Here is a 27575-nt window from a genome sequence, read left to right on the forward strand (position 1 = left end):
GTTGCACGATCAAAATAATAGGGCGAAACAGGGCTTTGTGTTTTGATCTATCGTCTGCTCTGCTGTTTCGTCTACAAATCTCTACCTTAGGGTGTGGGAGTTCAAAACAAATACCACTAATGCTAACTAACAGCAAAGGTGTCTTGTCGTGTGGGAAAATATCTACACGAGCAGGCAAGTGTTAACCCAGGTCTAACATTTTGGAAATGAGACGGAAAAGAAAACAATTTTGGTTTGTGGTAAGACGTGTGTCCATGACGAAAGAAAATCGAACGCCAAGAAAAATTTGCATTTTCGTAAAATTAAAAGATGCTGCTGAATGATTTGACAACATTTATAATTAAAAGGGCCTTGCGCCGGAAACTTCTAAAGATCCTTTCTCAACGAGACCTGATGAATTTGAATGTGTTACACAGATTGTCAATGCCGCCCAGCGGGGTGTCCCGGCGCGCACAAGGGCCCCTCAAGGGATATTGAAGTCCTTGTACACAATACCTCGACACAGGGGGGAGAACGAACCGACGTTAATAAATCATAGAATCTATTTCAGTGAGTAGGAAAAAAATAGACTCGACTGGTAGTTTCTTACAAAACGTTTAAAAGTACACGTGTGAGTTATTTAACTATTCTTATGTAATGTTTTTTTTTTGTTTCTTTTCTTTTTTTCGTGGTGAAAGGTTGAACGGTTTTAGCTACGAAATGTTAAGGTTATGATCCGACCTAGAAACGTCCTTTTCCAAGGTGTAAACTACAAAGAAACAGTTGGGGGTTCAGGAAAATGCTGTGCCCCTTACTTACTCAATTCATTATATTTCCAGTGGATTATGAAAGGGTGACAACAGAATCAAATGACAACATCTGATGGCTGCGTTAACACAGAAGCCAAATAGAGTTACCAAATAAGGAAATAATCATGGTTACTAGTAGATTTCATAGGTAGAATTTCCTGTTCAGCTTCAAGAAAACGCTACTTGGACTTCTTTCCTTTCTTTTTTTTCTTTTGTAGAATATAGACACTTTTATAACTAAAGAAGACTGAGATAAATCACATTAAACCTTTTTGAAGAAGACCATCCATTGAAATTGTGACTATGATGTAATCGCACATTGTAGAGGGCAAGCTTTATAGTCCTTCTTTTTTTAGTTTTAAATGCGTTTTTATTCCTGCTTTTCCAATTTCCTTAAAGGTTTCAACGAAATCAGTGAAAGCTATTCTGAAACAACAAAAAGTTGACAAAAATTAAAGAATACATTTGTTGGTTCAACCTCTTAGGAGCATCGCTTAAAAGAGAATCAAAACTTGGAGGCACATGGGGGTAAAATGGTGAAATGGTGAAAGCAGAACATAGAAAATCTTCCAAAGAGCCTTATCATCAAGACTGCCTCAAACCAACAGAAAGGATTCTGCAAACTTACGTTTGGTACAACGTGCCGTGGGCGTGGTGAAAAGACTAAATAAACTTTTTTAGCGAAGTCATTTACTCTACTATTTGATATCATCACAGAAATCATTTTGCTTAAAGGTTGTGTTTAATTTGGCCCAAAATAAGATAATCTTAAAATAAATTTGATACAAAATGAATACAGACTTGCAAAAGTCTGGAAATGGGGAATGTGACTTTTCATAAGTAAATAAGGAAAAATTGCGACTGTTGCTTTACAGTTAAGAGAAGTAAACAACCTCTTTCCAAAAGAGATAGGACTAGCCTTCCTTGATAGTAGCGTTTTTATGATATCAGAAAGGGTAAAAAATGTGCAGTGGAGGTACAAACGTTCCAGGGGGGGGCCTACAAAAGGTCTCACAAAAGTGATACAGGTGATCATCACTATTTCTAAATAGCTACTGAACACTGATAGAGAATTTTCTATCTTAGAAACCTCGTTCCTTCTACACTAGAAAACAGTCATAATTTTATTTACTTCCGTATTCATGCAGTATCACCAGCTACACGCAGCTTTGGGTGTGACCGGTCATCATTACGATTAGTAACTATTTCAGCCAACTATAAACCAGAGCAGAGTCTACTGACCATAAAAAAGTTTTAAAATCGGTTCAGTATTTCTCTCTACAGGCCTATATGAAAAAGAAGGAATCACCCTGTGCTGAACACAGCTTGGTTGGTAAAGATTACGACCGTCCATCGCTTTACAGGGCAAAGTCCAACAACTCTGAGCTATTGATAAAATAGTGGACTGGACCAAGAGAATATAATATATAATAAAGAGAAAGTTTCTTCACCAAGTATGTTGGGCTGTAGAGTTAATAAATCAATCAAACATATCTAAGAACATGGCTCCTTTCGTTGGTTCAGTTGTAACTAAACCAATGCAAGCGGGAGCCAGCCTTGTGTTAGACACAACTTGGTGTTGCAAATATCGCAACCATCCACTGATTCATGGGGTGATGTCCAACTAATGTGGAACAGAACAAGAGAGCTGGTAAGCTTTGAGCTCGATAAAGAAACAGAGCAATATGTTTTTCGTCTTGTCACGAGCGTGGGACAAGAAGAAAATCTTTCTCTAATGTGGAATATTCGTAGACTTTAAGATCAGAAGGATGATTAGTAAATCTGACGACTTTTTCTGAGTGATTCTAGCCTCGAGAGTTACGTGACTACACGTATGGGAGAATTCCAAACTTTCTCTTTCCAGTTTCACAGCTCAGGGGAGCCTGCCCTGTGTTAGGCACAGCTTAGAGCTGGGAAAATCACAGCAGTCCACTCATTAACAGGATAGTGTCCACCTACTCTAGTCTCTCCATAAAGGTAATGTTATAAATAGAAGGCTCTAGGAAAAGAAACAGCAGTCCTGTAATGTCCATTTGTACAACTCAGAGTAGAACCCAGCCCTGTGTTGAACGCAGTTTAATGTCGCGAAGATCACAAGCGTTCATTAATGCACAAGGCGGTGTAAAACTACTCTGGTGTCTTCCCAGAAATGAATGAATAAATAGAAAAGTAGTGAGTAAAATTATCGTCACAAACCAAAGAAAGCCTCGACAGCCAACTCATCAAATTTATGAGTATCCAGAACCCCATTTTACTAGTGAGGTATGACCACAAAGTAGGGGCGAACCCTGCGCTAGACTAAGCTTTGAGTTGTAAAGACCGTAACCACCTATTGATTTATAGGGCAGTTTCCAGTGGGTCTGCACGTTTCATATATATATATATATATATATATATATATCAAGAAAAAAAACAAAAGATTCGTCCTTATTTCAAATGAGTATTCTCTAAGCCTTTAGAGTTAGGTATTAACTTTTTTGTAGGAATGCCAGTTTTTCATATTTGAAGAAAGTTGGAACTTTCTCAGCCCTGCGTTCGACTGAGCTTCGTGTTGTGAATGTCGTAATCGTCCATGTTTTTTTCCAGGGTCTGGGTGGTATCCATCTACTCTGGAATTAAAATATTCAAGTCTTTAGAGCTGGTGATCCCAGTGTTCCTTTTTAAAGTCAGTTGGAAAACTTTTCCAGAGTAGGAGCCAACCCTGAACGTAGCACGGTGTTGCGAAATTTGCAACCGTCCACGGATTCACAAGGTGGTGTCCAACTACTCCGGAAATTTAGACATTCTATACTTTAGGGGTGGTGATTCTAGTGCACCTTTTTAAGTCAGTTGTGACCCTTCTGCAGAGCAGTAGCCAACCCTGAACGTAGCACATTGTTGTAAACGATACAACCTGTCCACGGAATCACAGGGTGGTGTCCAACTACTCTGGAGTGTAAAAGAAAGAAAAAAGATTGCTCTCAAGAACCACAGAAGCCTCCACAATTAACTCAAAACAACTCTGGATACAATAATAGTCTTTTATACGTCAGGTATAAACCTTAACCTTAGACTCAGCTTTGTGCTGCTAAGATTACAACTGGCAATTGATTTTCAGGGTGGCTTCCAAATACTCAAGTCCACGTATGGTACTTTACACCAATGAAGCCGCTGATTCATAGAGTAAACTTATTATCTTAAGTAGCTACCGACCACAATGCTGAGGAAAAAGGTCCTCTTTGTATGAACGTGTAACAAGCAGAGCACTTTTTCACCCTTTCTTGGACAAGAATTAGGCGAAGACCATGGTAGCCCATTGATCTACAGATTCGAATCCAAACACTCTGGACTTTCCATAAAAGTATACGTGAATAAAATGTACCTGAACCTTAAATGGGGGAGAATATTTTTTTAGGAAAGGAATGGCAGAATCGCTTTCGTATTTGTTCTTTGAAACTAGATAACAGGCAATGGCTCCAGAAAATTGACATTGAAATTGGAAACAAATTAAAATTGAGGAAAACACACTCTTTGTTTGGCCATTATGACCTTGCTACGTTATATTTCATTGAATAAAACCTGTTCCATTTACATCCCATCCCAAACATAAACTGGATGAACGCTTAATGAAAAAAAAAAAGGTTGATTGAGAAAAGATTTATTGTCCTCATTGATCTTAAATCTTACTTTGCAAATTAGTCATATATGTTCTAAGGTATAAATGCACATAAGCCATCAATTAATTTTTCGCGCTATTTCATTGGCTCCTTTGGTGCAAAATCACTGGACAGTTATCACGCAATAACCCCACCTACGTTGATATCTGTCCTTCGATTATTTCCGTCGAAAAGAGAGAAACCAGCGGAAAAAGCCAACTAAAAAGAGTTCCATTATTTCCTATTATCTTACACGGAAAGAAAAGTAACTCTTTTTGAAGAGTGTTCCGTCAGATCAACACTGGCTTTTTTTAAGAGCTGTTTTTCCACGATGTGAAAATTAAGGGGAGGGTATTAAAATTAATAGCTCCTTTCTGTGTTAATGGTAAGTGGGCTTATAGCGTCCTTAGCTGAAAAATTGTCCTCGAAATTTCACATTGTTCCACGAAGCTTCGCTTTTCGGGTGAAATATTTCTTTTTCGGACAATCTCTCGGCCGCTGACATTATCAGCCGACATACCTGTCACACGAAAGGGTGTAACTAATGAACAAATAAATGAAAAGTTGACAGCTTACTAAATAATCTAACGAGTAAATACACAAATAAATGAACGCAAAAAAACGTACCAGACAGCTGACAAATCCTCCACCGAAATCAAGATCAAAAATTGAAACAGTTAAGGAGCCTGAAACGAATCCACACAAAACTCGGATGGTCCCATCAAGTCGTGAAGAAGAAACCTTTGGGTGACACTTGCTTCGTAATTACTGGCAGTTACTTTCACAAGCTTTCACCTGATAAATAAGAATGATTACACATTCCACTCGGTCAAAATGTCGAGACAGTTAATCTGTTTTTATTCTAACCATAACCCTAAGAAATTGTCTACTCTGTCGTTGTAAACATCAACCCATTGATTAACTTAAATAAAGGGCAGAAAGGGCCGAGGGGGAATGGAATCAAGGAGTCTGGATCCCTCCTCTCACCAACTCTCCAACTTTCGGTTGGGTAGGTATGGTCTAGCATTCTGTTTATCTTTTTTAATTCGCTTTCCACCTCAAAAAATTACTTGACCTAAACATGATGTGCAATAACCTTTATGCAGGGCTCAGAAATAAGAGACTTAAGCAATCGATGATTAAGGAATCCTGTGGCTAAAAGGAACTTAAAACATTGACTTCTAAATCTATCTTTTCTCAGAATATGTTCTAAATTCCTAAGAGAGGACTGAGAAATCAGCTCAACAACAGACAGAAGAAATGAAAAGAACAGCTCAAAACATTTAGAGTTACTAACTTGAATATCATGGACCACCACTCATGTACATTCCTGCACGTGCTGTGTGTTGACCACGTCTGCGAGCAAATTGAAGCGAAATATTCTATGTAGAGGATGGTGATTATTCTAAAAAGAGGTGCTACTGGGTCTTCTACTATCATCTTTCTTTCCTCCCTCATTAGCTTAAGAGCAGGCCCTCATTAATTGCGTTTCTCCGCCCGCAGGAAGATTTAAGACGAGTGGCACTCAATTTGTGTGTAAAATCTTTGTACCGATTGCATCAATTGTCTGTGAAGTCATGGGAGAGGAGCTAGTGAGCAGCAACTTACCCTTCCCACCTCTCGCCCACACACGTATTAAATTTGTTCTGCTTGTCCTATTCCTTAGCACGGGAAGCTCTCACAACACAACATGTGGTTTTGAACATGGGCATGAAAGTTACATAACTTGCACAATAAATTGAAGTGTAAAAAACGCACCAAAGAAGAAATAATTTTAAGAACAATCCTGAACTTCCGCCGGACGTGCTTGTGGTAAGGGAGACATGGCGCGAAATTGAACAATGAACAGGGCGGCTTGCCGGAATGCCCATTGCTTTTAATGATTCAAACAAAAGGAAAAAAAAGCAAAATGTAAACAAACTTGTATCGTGCATTGGATGGCTATGAGGGGCTCAAAAAATATACTCAGACTGACAATGGTTTTTGACCAGAATTTGTGCCATCGATTTCCTACCCATTCATTCCCAAAGTAAAAGTTTCAATAGGCAATTAAGTCGCGTTGAGTCTTCGATGAAACTGAAACCCTCGAATTAAGTGGAGGCTTTAGTGGTTTTGTTTTAAAATTTGAAGCTCTTGTTTCTTTAAAGTAAAAACTACTCGATATTCAGGAAAGGACTAAATTGAGTTAATCTGACGCACTCACAGTTAACCAGACAATTGTATTGAGCAATTTGCTTTGAAAAGTTCAGTGTCACGTTTGAGACAATTATTCAATAGATAAATTATGACAGGGTAATGAGTTAGAATTTCCGTCGGGATTGTAAGCCAACTAACTTGACGTAATCCTAGAAAATCTGCAGCCTGGAAACTGTTTTTTTTTAGAACGAGACAAAGTGGAACTCAAAATTATGGTTGGAAACGCTAAGTCGTTATCAAATGGTAATATGTATTTAAGGGAACATTCTTTCGCCGCTTCATTCTGACAATCTTGAACTTACCAAGTCTTCAATCGGCAGTATAAATCCTGATATATTCTCAATATATTGCGGAAATAATCTCCTGCCCTTCACTGAACCAGACGCGGTGCCCTGAGAAAGCAAGCGCTCTCCTACGACAAAATGTTAGCTTTCGTGACGAGCTGAACCAGGAATTTCCACTCTGCTTTGTGACAGCAATAAAAGGACTATTTGTTCCAAGGAAGTCAAAACAATCTTCGAAGAATGTCATAACAAAAACAAACAAAACCATCACACTCTTGCACATGCTGCGCGTTCCTGGGTCCTGTGGGCGACAGCTGCTGTGAAATAAAAAGAAACAGTATTTACATTTCATCACAAGTTTATATGTCCAGCGACAATTACACTGGTTTGCATCAATGAACAATGCAAAGCGTTTTTTTTGGAAGGCGTTGTTAGAGATAGCAAACCTTCCAAAATAAAGATTTAATCCTCTAAGCCAGATCAATTTTCAACTCTCAGCCGTCAGTTGGAAGTACAGGAAATGAAACGGTTGGCCATCTCTCCCATCCATACAGCAGTATCAAGTTCGATCACACGAAGTAGCATTAACTGTGATCTAGAAAAGCATTTATGATGAATACTCGCGTGATCTTCAATGATAAAAGCATGCTCTTCAATTCTATTATGGTTCATAAGATCTACGCACAGTGTTTAAACCGTTACGGATATGTCACCCTTCGCAGCTCTTAACTTCCTCAATCAATTGACCAAAATAAACAAAAGATCACTGGAACATCTCACTTAACACTTGAGTTCATACGCCAGGCACGCCGATTTGAAAAAACACACAACATAAAGAAGACGCACGTGCTCAGGAACTCAAGCAATAAGGCGAGGCGACGCAGGTCACTCGGCAGATCTGATTCTCTTTTTGCTCGTTTGTATCTTTTCTTGTCTACATGTTTTGATTTGTTATCATTGCAAAAACGATTGATTGCAAAAACGTGCGGCACGCGTTATTTGTTATGCCGATCGCATGACACCATCAGTTGCTTTGTTTAACAAGCTAGGTTGGATCCCGTTTTATGAGCAACATAAGATTGATAAATGCACAATAATGTATAAGCGAATTAATGGGACTTTGCCGAATTATCTAAATGAACACTTAATTTTAAATAATAAGCGGCACTCCCGCAACACTAGATATTCAAGCACTAATGCTGTTTGTCCTAAATATAAAAGAGAAACAGAAGGAGGACGCTCTTTCGCTGTTTCGGCAACAAGACTGTGGAACAGTACACCAATTGAAATTAGGAAACTAAATTCTGTAGCATGTTTTAAAAAGAACATGTTTGCCAAGATTTTTAAGGAACAACAATTTTTGCATCATTTCATAATTTAATAATTTATTTTTATCTTATAATTGAATCTTGTCTTATTTTATATTTTAACTGTATATATATATTTTTTTAGCTTACAGTATTTTAGATTGTAAATAGTTGTGAGGACCACAAGTTTATTAGCCTTTGGCTATTAAGTGCCACCCTCTTTAAATAAAGGCTTTATTATTATTATTATTATTATTATCATACATGCTGCATTTTCATTGCATTCGTTAGTATTATTCATTCCTCACTTAACCAAATTCGACTGCTAAATGTTTACAATCTTTTGGATTCCTTGACATTACAAAATTTAACATTCATATCTCGCTGTTAGCAAAGGAAGTAAAGAAACTCACTAGCTCAAGAAAATACAATTTTCCCTGAATTTGACCCTGTCTTTTCAGTCATTTACTGCCAGCTGACTCGAACTTAGTAAACTCGAAATAATTTTATATTCCTTAGGTTCAAATTTATCCTGAGATCTCCAACTTCAACTAGAAACGGCGTCAGTCGATAAACTTCGAAGTGTCAGAACATAGCTGATTAGCACGTCCCAATCTTTAATCAGGATTGACATAAACGTGATTTATGAAAACGTAATACGTTAAACTAAACTTTCCAAACTAAAAGTTTTTATCAAAAAGCTTTTCTAAAGCAAAGTGAATGTATGAGAATGACTGATGGCTGTGCAAGTGTGGTTAAACAAATTGTTAATTTTGTTTTAATTATTAACGGGATAGTTGAAATCCAACACCAATCCCCCGCTAACTCGAACCATTTTTTTTTTCCGCTAACTCGAACCATTTTTTTTTTCAGCTAACGCGAAGAATTTTTTTCCGCGAACTCGAATCGCTTTTCGTTCCCACTGGGAGTTCGAGTCAGCGGGTTCGTACATACCTGTGAATGCACGCTCGGAGTCGAAACAGCAAGCGGTGCAATGAGTGTAAGCACAAAAGATTTCTACCAAAAATGACAAAAGTTAGTCCACATTTAATTTTTCCTGCCTTGTTCTTTTCTTATTCACCTTCCTGTCCATTCGTCAATATTATTTAGCTAGAAACAGTGCGTTTTCTATGATTATCGAAATTTCTTGAGAAGAATCAAAACAAGATGTGCTTGCACGTTACAAAATTAAAGGAAATGCCAGTCAAAGTGCTAGGACTATTTTCACACACTTTGATGACAGTCGCATTTAGGATTATGCTAACGGGAAATGTTTAAGGAACCCAGTTAGATTGCTGAATATTCGGTCGCACCACCTAATTAAAAGGCTAAATTACGATGACCTTTGCATTTTAGCACATTCCCAGCTAGTTTTATCTTATTTAGTATCTTCTCAAATAAAGACCCCTTTAACTAATTAAACAGGGTAGTCTTTCATATCTTGGGATCTGAAATTGTTAATGATCAGGCATACTAAAGATCACAGTCCAACGATTACGTCCAACATTAGATCCTGCGCTGTATAAGTATCATAATATCGAGCTACCAGGATCCGTCAAGATCAGTGTTAGTTTTCACCGGTACGATCAACATTTATGTGCGACTCACAAATTTCTCCGTGGACTTCAACTTGAGATAGCAACAAATCGAAGGCAAACGCTCAAAAGAAGGAAATATTGGAAACTGCAGTCAACAATAATGGTCTCTGGCAACACCAGTTCTAATCTTTAAGTTTGTGGCATGTAGCAGCGTCAAAAGGCCAAAGGTAAAGCTAATTTACAAGCTCTCAGATCTAAATCGTTCTTTCGCTGCAATCATAAGAATCCACGCTCTTTTAATATTCTTTTCATTGTTGAGCAAATCGTCTTTTCACTTTGCTGCTTTTTATTCATCATGACTCGGCGATGAAATAAAATTTTCTACAGTGCAGAATTAGCTTGTCAAAACAACAAATTAAGTTTATCTGTAAAGTTATGGCAACTAACCTTTATTCCATTAAGAAAACTCGAAAACTGACTGCCTCAATATGCGAAGCTTGTAGTTCACTTCCACAGGGTGCCAAGATTTCTCCGTGAATTTGAAGCAGTTGACTCCAGATGTTTAGCTTTATAAACTTGATTATTTCAGGATCCACAGAAGACGATTATCTATTGACTTTGGTTCCTCTTCGTCGCCATAAAAAGATAATTCATAACTCGACCAAACCGTCGCAACAACGTTTGCAAAAATTCAAAGGCAGTGAAAGAAGTTTGACGTCACAAGCGCTAATTTTGACGAAAATATGTGACGAATTAAGTTTCAAGGCTTCTCCGCGCGCGTGCTCCGCGGTGAACATGAACATATCAGTTTCTACCGCGTTTGCATTGTTTTGGTCTCAGTTATAGTAGCTCTTACTATGCTAATTATTCTGCCTCACATCATTTTTTCATTCCTCTGCGGTTTACCATCTGACACCTGAAAAAAGTGAGAGCGCGCGAAATTTCTCGCTGTTGCAGATTGTTGCAAGCTTCGCATGGGTTTATGTCCACGTTCTATCAGTACAGCGGTCTCAGAAAAAATTGCACGAAAGCGAGGGTCACATTCAGTGCCACGTCGGCCATATTGACCGGTTAGAAGTGTCTTTCCTTGAAACTCTGATCGTATTTTTGTGGCAACTATGGTAAAGTCCATCTGCATTTAACCCTACAGATGTATATTTACACACATTTCATTTTGTTTTGTTTTGTTGGTTAGAGTTTTTTTGGTCGACGGTGACTACTATTTGTGTGTTTTTGTTGCTCTCCTAATAACCCGAGTGACCCGTTTAGAATTCCTTACTGATTTTACTGACTTGTTTTATTTCTTTTGCATTTTTATGGAATCTGTAGCCTTTGAGACTAGATGTAAAGGTAAGTGACAAATAATACCCTTTATCTTTAGTTTTGTGTTCAATTTCTGTGTCATTGCGTAGGGTACATAAGCTTAATGAATCCGCGAGTGTCCAAGTAAGTTCTAGGGAATGTGCAGTCATTTATTTCTGAAATTTTCGGCCCCTGATCGTATTCCCTGGCTCTCCTGTTGCCATCTTGCCTTTTTAAAATAGATCTTATTAAGGTAAACTGGAGAAATAATGTGATAAGATCTTATTCCTTAGAGCAAGTCGGTTCTCGACAGCTTTACAGTAAATTGTCAGGATTGATAAGGCATAAAAATATGTAGAAAATACACCTTGGGTTCAGCTTTCAACATTGAGTGTTTCGATTACCAGAAAACTCCTATTCTCTTTTTAAGAGGGTTTGCATTAATTAAGAGGGTTCCTGACATATGATGGAGCTTAAAAGTTTGCAATTCTGCTCATTAGTTTTTGGCATGATTAGAAATCTATGTTCAGGGTCTTTGTTTTTACCAGTAGAAGTGATTTCTGCCATGCTATGTTGTAGTTTGTGCTAGTGTAATATGTCTCGAGCAATTGCTACCCTACTATTTCAAAACATTTACATGTACAGTGTTTGCATAGTGTTATGTTTTTATTGTTGTGTCTATATTGTGCCTCAGGTAACTTATGCTGTAAATGTATGGTGGTTATAAACAGGGCTCACTAGTTATCCTCTTGTTTACAGCGTAAGCTCTCTGCTCGGTCTGACCGAGTCAAGTGTGTGGATGTCCATCCAACTGAACCATGGATGCTGGCAAGTTTGTATAATGGTAATGTACATGTGTGGAATTTTGAGTCACAGACATTGGTCAAGACATTTGAAGTTACTGACCTGCCAGGTATGAACTTTTGATACAGTAAATATAAATCCAGAATATTTTCTTCTCTTTGACTATGCTTATTTTTATTAGAAGTTGCATAGACATCTGTTTTTGAGTAGATTACTGTAAAAAGGGCAGGGCGTGAAATTGCACGTAATACAGGCACCGATTTGACAAAATTTTTCACTTTGGCAATCAAATCCTGAAAATTAGTTGCCAAATTATTATCATAACCTTACCTAGATATATAGTGAATTAAAAAGATTTCCAAAGATAAATCCGTGGCAAACTTCCTTGTTAAGTTTGTTTCCAAAATGTAGCACACGCATCTTGATTGATAAGTAGAAGCCATCTTGGATTTAGGAGAACTTGAATGTTGTATATCATCCATCCTAGTGTCAACTTTGTAGCATGTTAAGATGTTTTTTTCTAACTTAATAATATACATGGAAAAATTACTCAGTTCTGATTGGTTAAGATAAATGCAGTGTTCATGTAATTCAGTGCAGAAGAGGGTTAATTCAGTGTAAAGAAAGCAACAAATCAGACATTCTGATTGGTCAATAATCAAAGAAACTCACAAACAGCCAATCAAATGTGAGCCTTGGATGTCCCAACAAAATTTGAAAATTTGCGAGTGAAACTCTTGTGCAGTTTGGAACAAATAAGCAGTTGTTAATTTTTTCAAAGACCACAAATTGCACTTGCCCTACTGGCTCATACAATTATGTTAGTCTTTAAAAAAATTTACTCATGCTTATATATTCCAAATTGCACTCGAAATCATGTGATTACCGATACTAATTTTGGAGGGTCTATCTAGAATGCTGGCAGCGTAAAAAAAGGTTTTGTTTGTCTTTAAAAATGGTGACCAAGTTTTTTTGAATTGGCTACCACTTTGAAAAATTTAGGAGCCAAGCAGCTGTCTGAAAAAAAAATTAATTTCACACCCTGAAGGGTTTAATATATTTCTCAATACTTCTGTAAAAAATGAACATACAGCTTTATTTGCTCAGAAGAATTACCTTCTCAAGGCTTCTATAATATGTAGCCCAGTTATAACGAGTGTATTGTAATGTATTATTTGTTTTTTTTTTGCAGTGCGTACTTCTAAATTTGTCCCAAGAAAAAATTGGGTGGTGACTGGATCTGTAAGTATATAATTTCATTTAGCTTCCTTTGCTTTTGAACTCTCCAGTAATTTTCTACAGTACTATTTATATCCATGTTTTTTTTTTATAATCTTTTTAAAATCACTTTTAAATATGATCCTTATGTTGTTTCCAAGCAAATGTTGTGTCATTCTGTGTTCTTTGCTTATATTGTACTTCTGAGTACTTCTTTCAATAACCAGTGATTCAACTATTATTTTTTGTAGGATGACATGATGCTGAGAGTTTTTAACTACAACACCCTGGAGAAGGTAATAATTCAGAGTGAAAAGAAGACAGAATACAGAGCAAAACATGATTGCATGTTGATACATGTACATTAAAAATTACATTGTATAATCTACCACCCAAAACTGCATATCAAAGAATGTCATGGTATTTATTTAAGGTGGCCTACATGTATAGTATGTACAGAGTGTATCTGTTCATCTACCTGTTTGAATTTTCTCTAATGAATTTTTTGTTCATGTAACAGAGCAATCCTTTTTACAGGTTCATGGCTTTGAAGCTCATTCCGATTACTTGCGCTCAATTGCTGTCCATCCAACTCAGCCATATGTTCTAACAAGCAGTGGTGAGTAGAAAAAGTTCCCTTGGTTCCCCCAGCAGTGCTCAGCTTGTAAACTCTCTTTCTAATGTTTTGTTCATGCCAGATGAAGAGTAAAAAAAATAAATCAATAAGAGGATTTCTCGATAGGATATATGGTAATGTTGTATTTTCAGGAGAGGCCTACAAAGGGATGTGGAGAAATACTCATCATTCTGATTTTGGAATTAAAAGGATTAAACATACCAGCTGAGCTTTAATTTTCCCTCTTGAAGTGGATTTTCTTTTAGCCTTCTTCCTTGATCTAATCCCTAAAGTTGATGGAGGCATTTTGGAAGGAAGTGGATCATTCTCTCCTCTCTATTTTACTTTGCATTAAACCTTTCACTCCCAAGATCTAATTAATAATATTTATTCTCCTTACTATCTGCCATACAATTTTTATGATGTTAGTTCAGAGAATTTGGTATTGGATCAACTAATGATCCTGTAATTTATATTCTTCTCTATTCTCATCACCTACCTGCTTGATATTGTTTTGATATTGTAAGGAGAAATTCTGCCTTGGTCACTTGTGGGAGTGAAAGGGTTACACCTGGATTGAACACTTTTCTCAATTATTTTTCACTTGTATTATCCATGTACCTCCCTTGATGCATGTTTATTGGTTGTTTACAGATGAAAAGAGCTCCTGTTTTTGTTTTGGTTTTTTTCCTTATAATCTTCTTGCTTCTTATCTCTCATAGATGACATGTTGATCAAACTTTGGGACTGGGACAAGAAGTGGCAATGTAGTCAAGTGTTTGAGGGGCACACCCATTATGTGATGCAGATTGTCATCAATCCCAAGGATAATAACCAGTTTGCTAGTGCTTCTCTCGACCGAACAATCAAGGTAGGTGTACTGAATGCTGCTCAAAATGTTTTGAGGTGATTTCAAACTCCAAATTTTTTATTAGATTGAGGACATAGCAGCAAGTTGTTGCCTTTGTGAAAGGGTGATATTAACATAAAGAGGACACAAGCAGTTAAAGTTAATGACAGCAGAGTTTCCTTTCTATGCTGGTACACGCAGCTTTATTAACACATTTGCTTTGTTTTGTTACCACAGGTATGGCAGCTGGGTTCCAACACGCCAAACTTCACTCTGGAGGGTCATGAAAAGGTAGTGTAAGCAAGAATTAAATATATATTTACAGAGTATGTATTTTACTTTTATGTTCCTTTATTATTTAAATTGTGTTTTGAATTTTACTCCTGCTGATTGTTGCAATTTGTATTATTACACATAAATTATGTACATGTATATGTGTCTATCACGTTTTTAAAAACTCTGCTTTTTGTTGTTTTAACAAACTGTAAATTTTCTCTTATCAGGGGGTAAATTGTGTGGACTATTTTCATGGAGGAGAGAAGCCCTATCTTATTTCTGGTGCTGATGACAGACTTGTGAAAATATGGGACTACCAGGTAAATATTTGTTTTTCTTTAATTCTTCTTTTCTTGGTTGTTTTACCATAACCTTTTACATGCACAATTGTATCCTAGCATCAAAATGCTTAAATCTCCATACTGTACTCTATTCATTACCTCTGGTACAGACAAGGGGAATGTATTTAACAATCAAGATCAGTTTTATTTGCATGACCTGAATGTTTGGTTCAGCAGCTATACTGTAAGGAATAATTAGGTGCTGGTCATGCTTTTGGGTTAAAGAGTTCAATATGTGAGGCATGTAGTTCTTTCCTTTTATTTCGTTCAACTTCTCTACATCCCTATGGCACTGTGAGTAATGGCTGTTAAGTTAATTACACTATCATGTAATACTTGTTAATGACTCTCTAAACATGTATCTTGTAGTGCAAAGGTTTTTCTTTTCTTGTCCTTTACTTTTGTCTGTGGAGGATAGTTTTACAGTGTATATTGATTAAAGCAGTGACTGATTTTTTTTTTTGTGCATTTCAGAATAAAACTTGTGTTCAAACACTTGAGGGACATGCTCAGAACATCTCTTGTGTTGGTTTTCACCCAGAATTGCCAATCATTTTGACTGGCTCAGAGGATGGTGTGTTCAGCTTTATATATACACATGTAACAATCTTGTTTCTTCTGCGTGTCAGTAAGATGATGGATGGTTACTGTTAAAAATGGAAGTGTTGATAACTTGACTGTTTTCAATGTGGTTAAACACTAATTCATCAGATTTTGGATGTGTATATGTAAATTGAATGTAATTCCTATCATTACCAAAGGTACTGTACGCATTTGGCAAGCCAATACATACCGCCTGGAGAGCACCCTTAACTATGGTCTAGAAAGAGTTTGGAGCATGGCTATGCTTAAAGGCTCAAACAATGTTGCACTTGGATATGATGAAGGAAGCATTCTTATCAAGGTTTGTATCCTACTTTACTGATGGGCAAGATAAATACAAACTTGTACATTTACATCTGAAAACTGACAGCTGGTGAGGAGTAAGAAAAACATCAATTAGGGAATGACTTTCTTATCAAATGCCAAATTATCAGTGGTAAGATTATTAGAGTTGTATGACTGACAGTACAGAAATCTGTTATTTAGATATTTGGGGTTAGTGTGGGTTCAAAGTTGTGGATTCTCTTTCACCTTTAGCTTGGCCGGGAGGAGCCTGCAATGTCTATGGATTCCAATGGTAAAATCATATTTGCAAAGCACAGTGAAATTCAACAGGCTAACCTGAAAAATGTGGCTGGTAAGTTTTAACATGAGCATTTGGAACAGTTGTATGCACTCTTTATTATGTGGTAGTTTTTTTTCATGTAATGTGAACTGGCATTTGAGTGTGGTCTGTAACAAATGATTTTAGATTAAACCTTCAACCTCCAAGATTGTTGTTAATTGCTTAATTGTTAATCCTTCCCTCCAGTTGCTACACATATGCTTGTAAATTAGTTACAACGATTGGGTTTTATATCAGGATAACAACTTCTACATGTAACTGATAAGTTTAATATTCTTATTACCTGTTTGCAGGATATTGTTTGGATGTTTTTAGGAGAAGTTACTTCTTAATCAATTTAGGGAGTTGAATTGTTAACTATATCATCATTCAACACAGACCCTGTCATATGCAAAAACACTTTTAAAATATACAGTATATATTACTGAGAGACTGAATGGCTTCAAGCAAATTGTTTACAAACATGTAACTGTTATGCTTTGGTGTTGCATGCTGGAAAAAGTGTTTATCCATGTCACCACTTTGTTTTCTGTGGTTATTCTTAAACCAAACACTTTATAAACCATAGTAAAATATTTATGAGTGATCAAACTTTTTATTATTTCTTTTTTTTAGATTATGATGTTAAAGATGGTGAACGTCTTCCTCTGGCAATCAAAGACATGGGGCCATGTGAGATGTTCCCCCAGACATTGTCCCACAATCCAAATGGAAGGTACAATATTTAATTTGTCGAATTCCAAAGCCAAGGTGATCAGTGTAACATGTTGGCAATGTAATTTGTACTCTTTGTTTATTGATTAATTTTCTTTTGCAGATTTGTTGTTGTTTGTGGTGATGGAGAGTACATCATTTACACAGCAATGGCACTGAGGAATAAGAGTTTTGGATCAGCACAGGAATTTGTTTGGGCTTCTGATTCATCTGAGTATGTAATGTTCTGTGGCCTGTTTTATATAAGACATGAAATTTATGGACATTAATTTTCTGTTTCTTGATTGTGCGAAAATTTAAAATTAGTTGTTACATTAATAACATTGTTCAACTGGTTCCAGTACATGTAGATTCCACTTAGCATATGTAGTGTGTCTACATTTATAGTGACCTTTTTAAGGGTGATGTTATTTAACTTTAAAAGAAGAAAGAAGCCCAATGAAACCTACCAGGCTTTTGGTAAAAAGATTTGTTTAACTTAAGTGAACTCTAAACCTTAAGACTGCTTTTTCTATTTTAAAGTTAGACTGTTTACATATTGCCCTGATGTGGAAGAAACTGACTTCTTTGTGGAAGGCTCGACCATACAGTGATTGGTTGCCAAAGGGGTGAATTTAAAGATACTGTTTTTATTTACATTTACATATTTTTCCATTTTCAGGTATGCCATAAGAGATGGAAACAAAATCAAGATCTTTAAAAATTTTAAAGAAAGGAAGTCATTCAAACCTGAGTTTGGTGCAGAAAGTAAGTGTAGCATGTGTTCTGTTTGAACCTCCCAAATTCCCTGAGCAACTCATTGTGTCACCACAATGTACATGTACATGTATGTGCAGTCAAACTTGATCGGAGTGGGACCTCGTGAAACATCAGAGATTGCAGAATTGAGAATCAACGCTTGAGGATTGATAATAATTATCAATTATTGAGAATCAAGGATATAGAATAGAAGATGGAGGATTGAGGATCGGTAATAGAGGATTGAGAACCAACGATCTCAATCTGCAGTTTCAAGCGAACAATTCTATTTGATTACTGAAGTCTTAACATATTTAGGATCTTGATTTGAGAGGCTGTCCACTTACTTTTGTGTGCTACTGTAGCTCATTTCTGACAACCATGTTTTCAGAATCCTATCAGAGGGTCCTCTCCCATACAGCTGTACACTTGTATTAATGACCTTCATAACTTACACAATCTGTTAATTTTTACATCAGACATATTTGGTGGTCATCTTCTTGGAGTGAAGTCAGTTGGTGGATTAGCTTTCTTTGACTGGGAGAGCACAGATCTTGTCCGTAGGATTGAAATTCAGCCAAAGAATGTAAGTTGTTTAATTTTCACCGTCCAGAAGAAAAGATGTGCACTACAGGGAACACTTTACTTCTTTACTGAACTGAAGTTGTTCTTTTAAACTAAATTATATGAATATTCTTCTAGATATCATAGACTATAAATTGCATTCAACTTATTTATTCTTTTGGTTTTCATTTTATGATGTTCCCACCAATAGTGTAGCTCCATCTTTCTGTATGTAAACCACACACAACCTTCAATTCCTCTATTTGCTCTGACAAAGAGCTAAACCTCAAATCATCAGCTTTAGAATCCCTCTTAAGTGGCCAACTTACAGTGTACAATGTATATCATCAAATCAGTTGATAGAACCAAATTATCTTGTTATTCTTCCCCCTCCCTCCTCCACCCCTCCCCCCCCCCCCACCACTTCCCATCAGTGCAGATCCACAGTTTTTTAAGAAACTTACCCCTTTTATACTTAAGTCTTATTGCTCACCAGGTGATTAATTTTGTGCAAATTATTGGTTCAGTTGTGCGTGTTCATGTCAATAATCATAAAGTTCATGATACAGCAAGGAAGTGTGAATATACATGTAACTTTCATGTCTCACTGCACTGTGCATGTTCATTTTAGATTTATTGGGCTGATAGTGGTGAGCTGTGCTGCATAGCCACAGATGAGTCCTTCTTCATTCTGAAGTATGTTGCTGAGAATGTTGCCAAAGCTCAGGAAAATCCAGAGTCCATTACTGAAGATGGCATTGAGGATGCTTTTGATGTAAGATTAACACTCAGTTTTTGATTGTGAGATGTCAAGGAAGCATTAAAAATGCTTGTTTGTTGCTTTGCTGCAGGCTTACATTGCCTTTGTAGAACAGATATCTCAACATATAACTGTTACGTGTACTTGAAATATCAGCTGATGCAAGAGCCATCCATTTTGTTCTGTATTGTTCTACTTTTTTCAGCTGAAATCATATGAAGAGAACATGTTTCAACATGCACAGTATTCATGTGATTGTTGTGTACTTAAAAATCAGTTGATGTAGGAACCGTCCATTTACTATTTTTGTTTTAGGTTTGTGGCGAAATAGAGGATACTGTGAAGACTGGTATTTGGGTTGGAGACTGTTTCATCTACACCAATGCTGTGAATCGTTTGAATTACTATGTTGGAGGTGAAATTGTCACCATTGCCCACTTAGACAGGTTTGTTCATATCTTTGTATAATGTTCCAAGGGCAAATGAGAGATAATTTTTTTTCTGAACATGTTTGATCACTTAACGTTATCATCAATTCGTAAGCAATATACTGTACATGACAAGGAAATGTTTTGAAACGTTTCATGCATGCATATAGGTTTCTGATTTAGCCTACAAGCAGATCATTATCAGCGCTGTAGCACAAGTGTTTCTTTGTCCTTGACGAAGTTTGAGTTGTTTGGCAAAGCTTGCCAGAGAGAGGTTTGCAAGGGGTCTGGTGCAAATAATGACTGCCAGACCCCTTGCAGAGCTTTGGTTAGCTCGCTTTGCTCCAGGTCTCAAACTTCCATGGGAGGGAAAAAACGCTAGTGCTGCAGTGCAAATGGTGAGGGCCTGGGTCTTCTTGTGGTTTATTCTGTGATTACATCTTTACCTCTCAGGACCATGTACCTCCTTGGTTACATACCCAAAGACAACAGGCTTTATCTAAGTGACAAAGACATGAATGTTGTGGGTTACTCCCTGCTCCTGTCAGTCCTGGAATACCAGACAGCCGTGATGAGGGAAGACTTTGACACAGCAAAACAGGTACAGTCTCATACTGGCCATTGAACGCGTCCCCCAACTCAGGATGTTCTGAGAAAGTATAGCCTGCTTGGCTGCCTTACAAGGAGGTAGAAGAGGGAGCGTTCATTAAGTGTGAGGCACAAGCGTTTGTAACAGATTCTTATGATTGCGCTTTGTTCTCAAATCCTCTCACCCCCTTCTTTTACCACCTCTTTTTTATACTGAACATGCAGGCTAAATAATTCTGGAGGTATTGTGATATTTTCTGTTGTGTCATGATGCAGGTCTGTGTGGTTCTTCTGTCACTGTTTTGGATGGAGGCGTGGTGGCCTAAGCAATTCTGTTCTTATTATTTTTTTTTATCTAGGTTCTTCCCACCATTCCGCGAGAACAACGAAACCGTGTGGCTCACTTTTTAGAGAAACAAGGTTTCAAGCAGCAAGCTCTGGCAGTGTCCTGTGACCCAGAACACAGGTGACTACTCTTCTATCGAACCACTGATTCGTTTTCTTTTAATTTTGTTTTATTTAAAATGCAATGCATTTTCCATGGCAATGAGTATTAAGAGCAATTGTAAATGAAGGTGAAGAGAGAAAGCCATAGCGACATGGTGGTAACCAATCACATTGGACCCTAAGGATAGAACGCAGGGTGCTTCTTTAGACCACTTTAAAATGTGCCACCTGTAGCGTATTCCTTTCACTTAATAGATTATTGACTAAGTTGAACATTTGATGTTAGGAATGCCTTTATGAATAAAGGTAATTTTGAGATCCATGAGAATTACTGTGCCAGTCAATCATAAGTTGACGGGAAGGAAGGGTATAATGAAGATTGATTTTAATATTGTTTCTCTCTATCAGGTTTGATCTGGCAATACAACTTTCAGAACTGAAGATTGCTTATGAGATTGCTTCTGAAGCTGAGGTAAACTTTACAAATTTTTTTTTTGTCCTGACCTGGCTTAGTACAGTTTTTAAGCAATTCCGAAGTTAATTTAATACAACATCTCCTTGTGATGCCAATGCATTGAGTTAAAAACCTTCATAACAAAAAGAGTATGTGGAAGGAGATTTCATCAGGCAATATTTGTTCCTTCTTCAGTGTCACATCTTTTACCAATAATTTAGTCATTCTCGTTCTGTGTAAGTGCACCAAACTGCAAAGATAACCGTGAGACTCGCTCTGTTTTAATACATTTTGTCCGATATACATGTAAATTGCGATGAATTGATTTTTCTTTGTTTCTTCCAGAGTGAGCACAAGTGGAAGCAGCTGGCAGAGCTGGCCATCTCCAAGTGTCAGTTCCAATTGGCTCAGGAGTGTCTGATAAACGCACAGGATTTCGGAGGCTTGCTATTACTGGCCACATCGGCTGGAGATGCTGACATGATTTTACGACTCGCAGAGACATCTGCTAACAAGGGCAAGAACAACGTGGCCTTTTTGGCATATTTCCTTCTCGGAAGGTAGATAACGTGTCTTTTTACCCTGTTATTCAGGTTTACAATTAGGAAGGATGAGTCAAATGGAAGATGGAATGCTCGCTCCCCTTAGTGTTGCCAATTGGTCTGTTTTGTTGAACTGCATGGACGAACAGAACTACGACTTGAATGTTTTAGCTCTGTGTTCGGGAGGGTTTGAAAAAAATCCAAGCAGAGAACCCGAAATGACGTGTTCTAACCGTACAGTGTGCATGTATGTCGAGTACATGTATTTACAAAAAAAAAATTGATTAGCTGAACTTAAGTGTTTGAGTAGAGATTACGTACTTACTGAATAAACTGTGGTGCTGCGTCGATGGAGGGTATTACAAGACAATTTGATTTTTCAATTTAGTTGATAGTATATATTGGCCACCGTGATAATTTTCAAAAGCTGACGTTTCGAGCTTTAGCCCATCGTCAGAGCGAAATTTGCACTTACTGACGGGAAAAATATCTGGCTCGAAGACACGACGAGTAGACTAACGAAGGAAGGTCTGCTCTTCGTCATGCAGGTTTCACTGTGTGTGCTAATCAAAAATTCGCCAGGTCATGCACGTCCTCGTGTACGATGCAATAAAGTGACCAGCTTCCACTTGGCTTAGTAGCTCAGTTGGTAGAGCACGGCATCGGTATCACAGAGGTCACGCGTCATGGGTTAAACTCCCGCACAGTCTAAAATTTTTTTCACTGCTGCTTAAGTTGTGTTTATTACTGCAAATATCCTCCTCATCTTCTTCCAAAAACTTATGCCGTTACCTGATGTACCTTGTTATTTCACCAGGCTGGAAGAAGGTATTGAGTTGCTATGCAGCACGGGACGGTATCCAGAGGCAGCGTTCATGGCTCGTACTTACTTACCAAGCCATGTGTCAAAGTAAGTTTCTTCACCCTTAATTTGATAGGCAGAGTTCAACTTTTCCAAAATAAATACGGAATTTTGGCTCTCTACAAACAAAAGAGAAACAGTTGGAACTACAGTACTGCTTGGAAGTTTCCATTAAGTCTGTTTACTTTACGTACGCGTATTAAACATGACCATATATAATTGCTTGACATCAATTGCATGCATAGTAAAAATATCACAAAATTGTTTCGATGCAATGTAGCTTTCTTGTTTTGCTTCAGAAATCCCCGATACAACTGAACATCCCCATTGTTAAGGGTGCACTTGTGAATGGAGCAAGTCAACTGAAGTGGCTCGATTCCATCACATAAACTCCTAACTACAAAAAGTGCAGAAAGTAATCACAAGTGAAGCTTGTCGCCTTTCTAGTCGATGTTGATGGCGAAGGAAGTGAATCAAGTTTCAACAGATATATTTATGACAACATGATATTTGATTTATATATTTATTCGGTTATTTATCTTTAGTGGGACGAGATGATACAAGAAGTTTTGTTTCATCTGATTTCTCCATGTAGTGGACCGTGAAGAGTAGTTAATAATTTTTTTCAGCTCAAGGGAATATTACAACTCTTTAACTGTATATCTACCATTTTGTTCTGTTTTAAGGATTGTCCAATTGTGGAAAGAAGATTTAGCGAAAGTCAATAAAAAGGCTGCTGATTCTCTGGCAGATCCTTCCGAATATGAGAATCTGTTCCCCGAATTTCAAGAAGCTTTGCAAGCGGAGCAGGTCAGATTAAGGACTTTTCTCAATTTCCAGATGTTCTTAATTAGGTTATTGTTTTTTGTCAACGTCTATTTTCTGCTTGCTGTTGAAAATGTTCAAGTTTCTGAAAAAAATGTCTCTGTACTCATTTTTTCCAGTTTCTGAAGCGGGAAAGAGTGCAAATGAAACCTGCTGCCCAGTATAAGCATGTTCCGGTAAGATTATTTGCGTGGTGTACAGACTTACTTTGGTAAATGGCTCTTTGTATTCTTACATTGCCCTTTAGGCGCATCTTCGCAACCTTATTGTCATCCAATGACAGCTGTAAAAGTGTCAACTTCTCCGCATCTTGCTTTTTATAGTTTCGGGAATCCGTTCCTACAAGGTTTGACTTTACAGTGCTTACCTCTCTGTTGACACTGGCAAATATGGGACCTTGATTTGTGTGGCAATTTTTTTTCATTTATAGAGTAACTCTGAGCGTGATGTGTTTGAAGAAATGAAAGCAGCCAAGGAAGATGGAAGCTTGGACTCAATTCTCGTGAGATATTTTTTCAGCTTGTGGTTTAAATTGTTGTCATGTTACTTTGCTTTTTTGAGTCTTAAAAAACTGACGATCTTTTAAAGGGGACCCTTAAGTGATAGATTGTCATGGTGGGTCAATACCGAAGAGTTAAGAATAGCCAAGAAGAAAATGAAATGAAAGAAAATTAATAGCAATTACAACCAACAAACCTGCAGACGTTAAGCTTAACCCCTTGCCCTAAGGGTGACTGGATTCTAATTTCCTCTTACAGTGTCACCCTTGAAACGAATAGTAAAGGAAATTATCACCAGTTCAAAAAGCTCCTGATTGTCAAACAATTCTCCTAGTCGGTAACATAAGAAATGTAAAGGGAACAGTGTGGAGAGTGTTAATTTTGTGGTGTAAAAGGTTAATATGCCAAGGTGTACAAAACATGGCGGAACTCCTTACTGTGTAAATCCTCGGTTTAATGTCCCGATTTCAAACCTTCGTTGTCTTAGTCATTTGCATTAGATATTTACGTGGTTTTATTTCAGGCTTCGGTAGAAAGTTTGTCTTTCGGTGAACCTTCTGCATCCCAGCCAATCGAGCCGTCACCTCCCTCATTGGCTTCCAGATCGTCAGCCGCAACTCACTCTTCACCGCCTCCTGCGCCTGCGGACAGACCGCCAGCGGCTAGACCTCCAGCGGCAGAAAAAGAACCCGTGAAAAGTCCTGCTGCCGATACGAAACCTGCAGTCGAGGATGATAAGGTGAGAGAGGTTACTGTTGTTGTTCCTTTGTGATTTCCATTCTTTCTCTTTCCCTCTCTCCTGTTCGGTTAATGCCCAGTCCGTTTCTTTTGTATTAACAGTTGAAAAAAATCCTGCTGTACCTTGCATTACAGGACGAAGACGAACTCGACGATTTCGACTTCGGTGGTCAGGACGATGACGAAGACGTAAGTTTCCCAAAATGTTACTATTGTTTTATTGATCCTTATCTCAATTCCGTCAGACACGTAACGAACAAAGTCTTTGTGATGTGCCAAATTTTAATGGCTACAACTGTTGCTATTGTAACCACTACTGTAGCTTACAACCGATTGCTGACTTTGAAATTGAGATAAAAATTTCAGTTAGATCCTTTTAAAGCATTGATTTTGGGACAATTTTTTTATCTGGTAGTTTTTGTCTCAGTATGTTATTCCTTTTTCGTATTTTAACACAAACCTTTTCCTTATACTCACGAACGTACGGCAATGTCTTTTATTTAAAGCAATTTATGTCCAGTACGAGGTGCTTTCTTGTTGAATATTTGATGCAAAAGTCACCGGCGGTACTTTCATGCTATTTTCATTTTTCAAAACAAAGTCTATTATTTCTCCCCCTTTAAACATTTTTCATAGTAACTTTTTACTCCTGGTAAGTTAAATTTTGCAGTCCTCTGTAACAGTTGCATATTTCTGTTCTGTTCGCAGGACGACCTCAATATAGATGATGATGACCTTTTAAATGACGATGACGATGATTTTCTAGCTGATTAACAAATTCATATTACTCGGGGTTTGTTCCTTGAGGGAAAAAAATGGAATTGCACTTTATTTTCCGTGTAGTGGTAGATTGAAAAAAAAATTTTTTTCTTTAAAATTGTCGGAAACTGACGCCGATGCGATAAACTGTATTGTTAAGTGGTGGTTCGTTTTCAGTGGGTTGTTTTCACGTAATTTCTACCATACGTTAGAGATTGACAGAGACATGAAATGCCCATAAACTCTAGGTGAACAAAGTATGAAATACCAACGTCAATTTGTTTTAACCAGTGAAAGCGGTTCGATTCCCTTCAGTGTTTATGGTAATGACAAAGAGAAACTATAGTCGATAAAATACAGAATTAAAATTGTTGTTTTATTGAGTATGACTTTTTTTTATCGAGTATAACTTTTTAAAGCTGGTTTTGAATGCAACTACCATTGTCATTGGGCGGGAAATGCGAAATGAAGAGACTTGCTACCGTGAGAAAACGTTAGATAACTTAGGATGAGCGGTTGAGTCATTCAAGAGACGTTTCTTTAGTGTAAGAATAATTATTTATTGCATTATAGGTTATTTCACTTGTGCGTTTTTAGATACACCAGTCTTGTGACAAGACCCAACCTTTCCATTTTTAGTATTCTAGTAATAAGTTGCCTCTTCGCGTGTTCGTGGACTTGATTGCTTCTTCTCCGAACGGTGGGTAAGCCCCGTAAATACGCTTTTTGTTCAACTGTTCCAACCATGATCTTTTGTTATACTGTGTTCAACAGAAAAACATGCATCTTGTATTAATTATTTGTAATGAGTGCATTACAAAGAATGAAGAGGTCGGTAACAGGGGCGCAAAACATGATTACATAATCATCTATTCTTCCCTGTGTCTTGGGATAGGTGGTCACCCTGTTCCGGCTTTTTACGGGATAGTCCGCCCTATAGGTGTTCACTTGTCAGGCTTCAAATGAGAGGGATTTCAAGAGTTGACGCTCATGAAAGGACAGGGGAATGTGTTTTTGGGAATTGTAAAGAGGCGTTTGAGGGTCTCATGTTACAGTATAATCCCGTAGTAACATCAGAGGAGAAGAAATAGCGCTAGTGGCGAGAGCACTCAACTGCCATTTATTGCTGTGATCCGCCAATCATGGGTTGAGTTAATTGTTGGTTTATGTCTTAGTTCGGATGGTTTTCTAACCCTAATCTCAAACCCCTCCCCTCCCCCCCAAGGAACCAACACCCCAAGTTGAATGTCGAATCAAAAGAATGGACAAGAAAAACAACCACTGAACTATCCCTCGCTAAATTCGATTTACTTATATCGTTCTTATTCTTCAAATGGGATGCATGGGTTACTTGTGAAAGGACTACCATTTTAAATTGTAATTTTGGAAAATGGAGTTTGAATCTGTCAAAATTCATGAAAAAATTAAGGGTATTGAAAAGTTTGACCTCGGGAGAAGGGGAAAAACATTCCCGTGTAGCCTTTCTCTTAGGGCACAAACGCTTCAGTTACCCTGCTGCAGCCATAAAGGGACATTCCACATATCCGCTTCCGTGCCTGTCCTTGTTTGCTTTCTCTCGCTAAAAGGTTCTCCACAGATAGTGCACTATCATCGACATGGAAGATTGGCGAACCTCTGACAGCAACAGACACCAACGACAGAGTAGCTATTGTAAATAACAACGCGATTGAAACTTGCATTTTCCAGTTCTTTCGTCTTGGCGTTTGTTACTGCAAGAGGAAAGATGTCAAGATGTATGAAGACTTCCGTTACACGCATTTTTTCAAATGTCATCGAATGAAACTACTTTTTTTTTTTTTTGCGGCTTACCTCTTCTTATCAAGGTTGACTGAAACAATAACCAGTCGTCAAAGAGAGAGAAACTTAAAGGGCCCCAATAGTTGAAAAATAATAATTATAAAAATAAAAAAGGGGCTTGATCTGAATCATAAACAGTCAATTTTTTACGTAACTGTACATCACTGCATTCGCAAAGACACGCATCTCACAACGGATTTGTCGTTTAGAACCTTCCATATTAACCGATTTTACTCTCCTCAAAGACGTAAAGAACAGATTCTATTATTTTCTCTTTCCTTAGAAGCTTTTCCATTTTCTTTCATTCGTATTTTGCGACTATAGCTTAGTTGTTTTGTCTAGTACGACAATAAGACTGCTTTATGTCATTAGCTTTGTATAGGTCTTTCGAGACCCTTTTTTTTAACGACGCAATGCTGCATATCGACCTATACACGAAGTTTTTACAATACTCA

At 37.5% G+C, this 27575-nt stretch overlaps 1 protein-coding gene and 1 long non-coding RNA gene across 2 annotated transcripts in view; one reads left to right on the forward strand and one right to left on the reverse strand.

Annotated features, from left to right (window-relative positions):
• The window catches only part of LOC136283557 (uncharacterized), a 29520-nt gene extending 22334 nt beyond the window's left edge, over positions 1-7186 (reverse strand). Inside the window, exons 1-3 of the long non-coding RNA XR_010718838.1 lie at positions 6922-7186; positions 5721-5779; positions 5051-5218 (exon numbers count right to left, since the gene is read on the reverse strand). This is a non-coding gene — a long non-coding RNA (uncharacterized lncRNA). The remainder of the gene's footprint in view (positions 1-5050; positions 5219-5720; positions 5780-6921) is intronic.
• Positions 7187-10782: 3596 nt separating this feature from the next.
• LOC131788662 (coatomer subunit beta'-like) lies at positions 10783-25686 on the forward strand. The gene is made up of 29 exons (XM_059105743.2): positions 10783-10869; positions 11078-11098; positions 11810-11963; positions 13047-13096; positions 13324-13368; positions 13610-13691; positions 14411-14559; positions 14776-14829; positions 15042-15134; positions 15630-15729; positions 15917-16059; positions 16296-16395; positions 16999-17098; positions 17201-17311; positions 17759-17844; positions 18315-18421; positions 19031-19174; positions 19475-19605; positions 20041-20188; positions 20535-20641; positions 21031-21094; positions 21422-21636; positions 22436-22528; positions 23167-23290; positions 23425-23481; positions 23736-23807; positions 24329-24544; positions 24679-24732; positions 25252-25686. Exons 1-29 carry the CDS (start codon positions 10867-10869, stop codon positions 25315-25317), a joined length of 2889 nt encoding a protein of 962 aa, XP_058961726.1. The 5' UTR covers positions 10783-10866; the 3' UTR covers positions 25318-25686.
• The last annotated feature ends 1889 nt before the right edge of the window (positions 25687-27575 follow it).

The sequence above is a fragment of the Pocillopora verrucosa genome, chromosome 9 (assembly GCF_036669915.1).
Source record: "Pocillopora verrucosa isolate sample1 chromosome 9, ASM3666991v2, whole genome shotgun sequence".
Taxonomy (NCBI): Eukaryota; Metazoa; Cnidaria; class Anthozoa; order Scleractinia; family Pocilloporidae; genus Pocillopora; species Pocillopora verrucosa.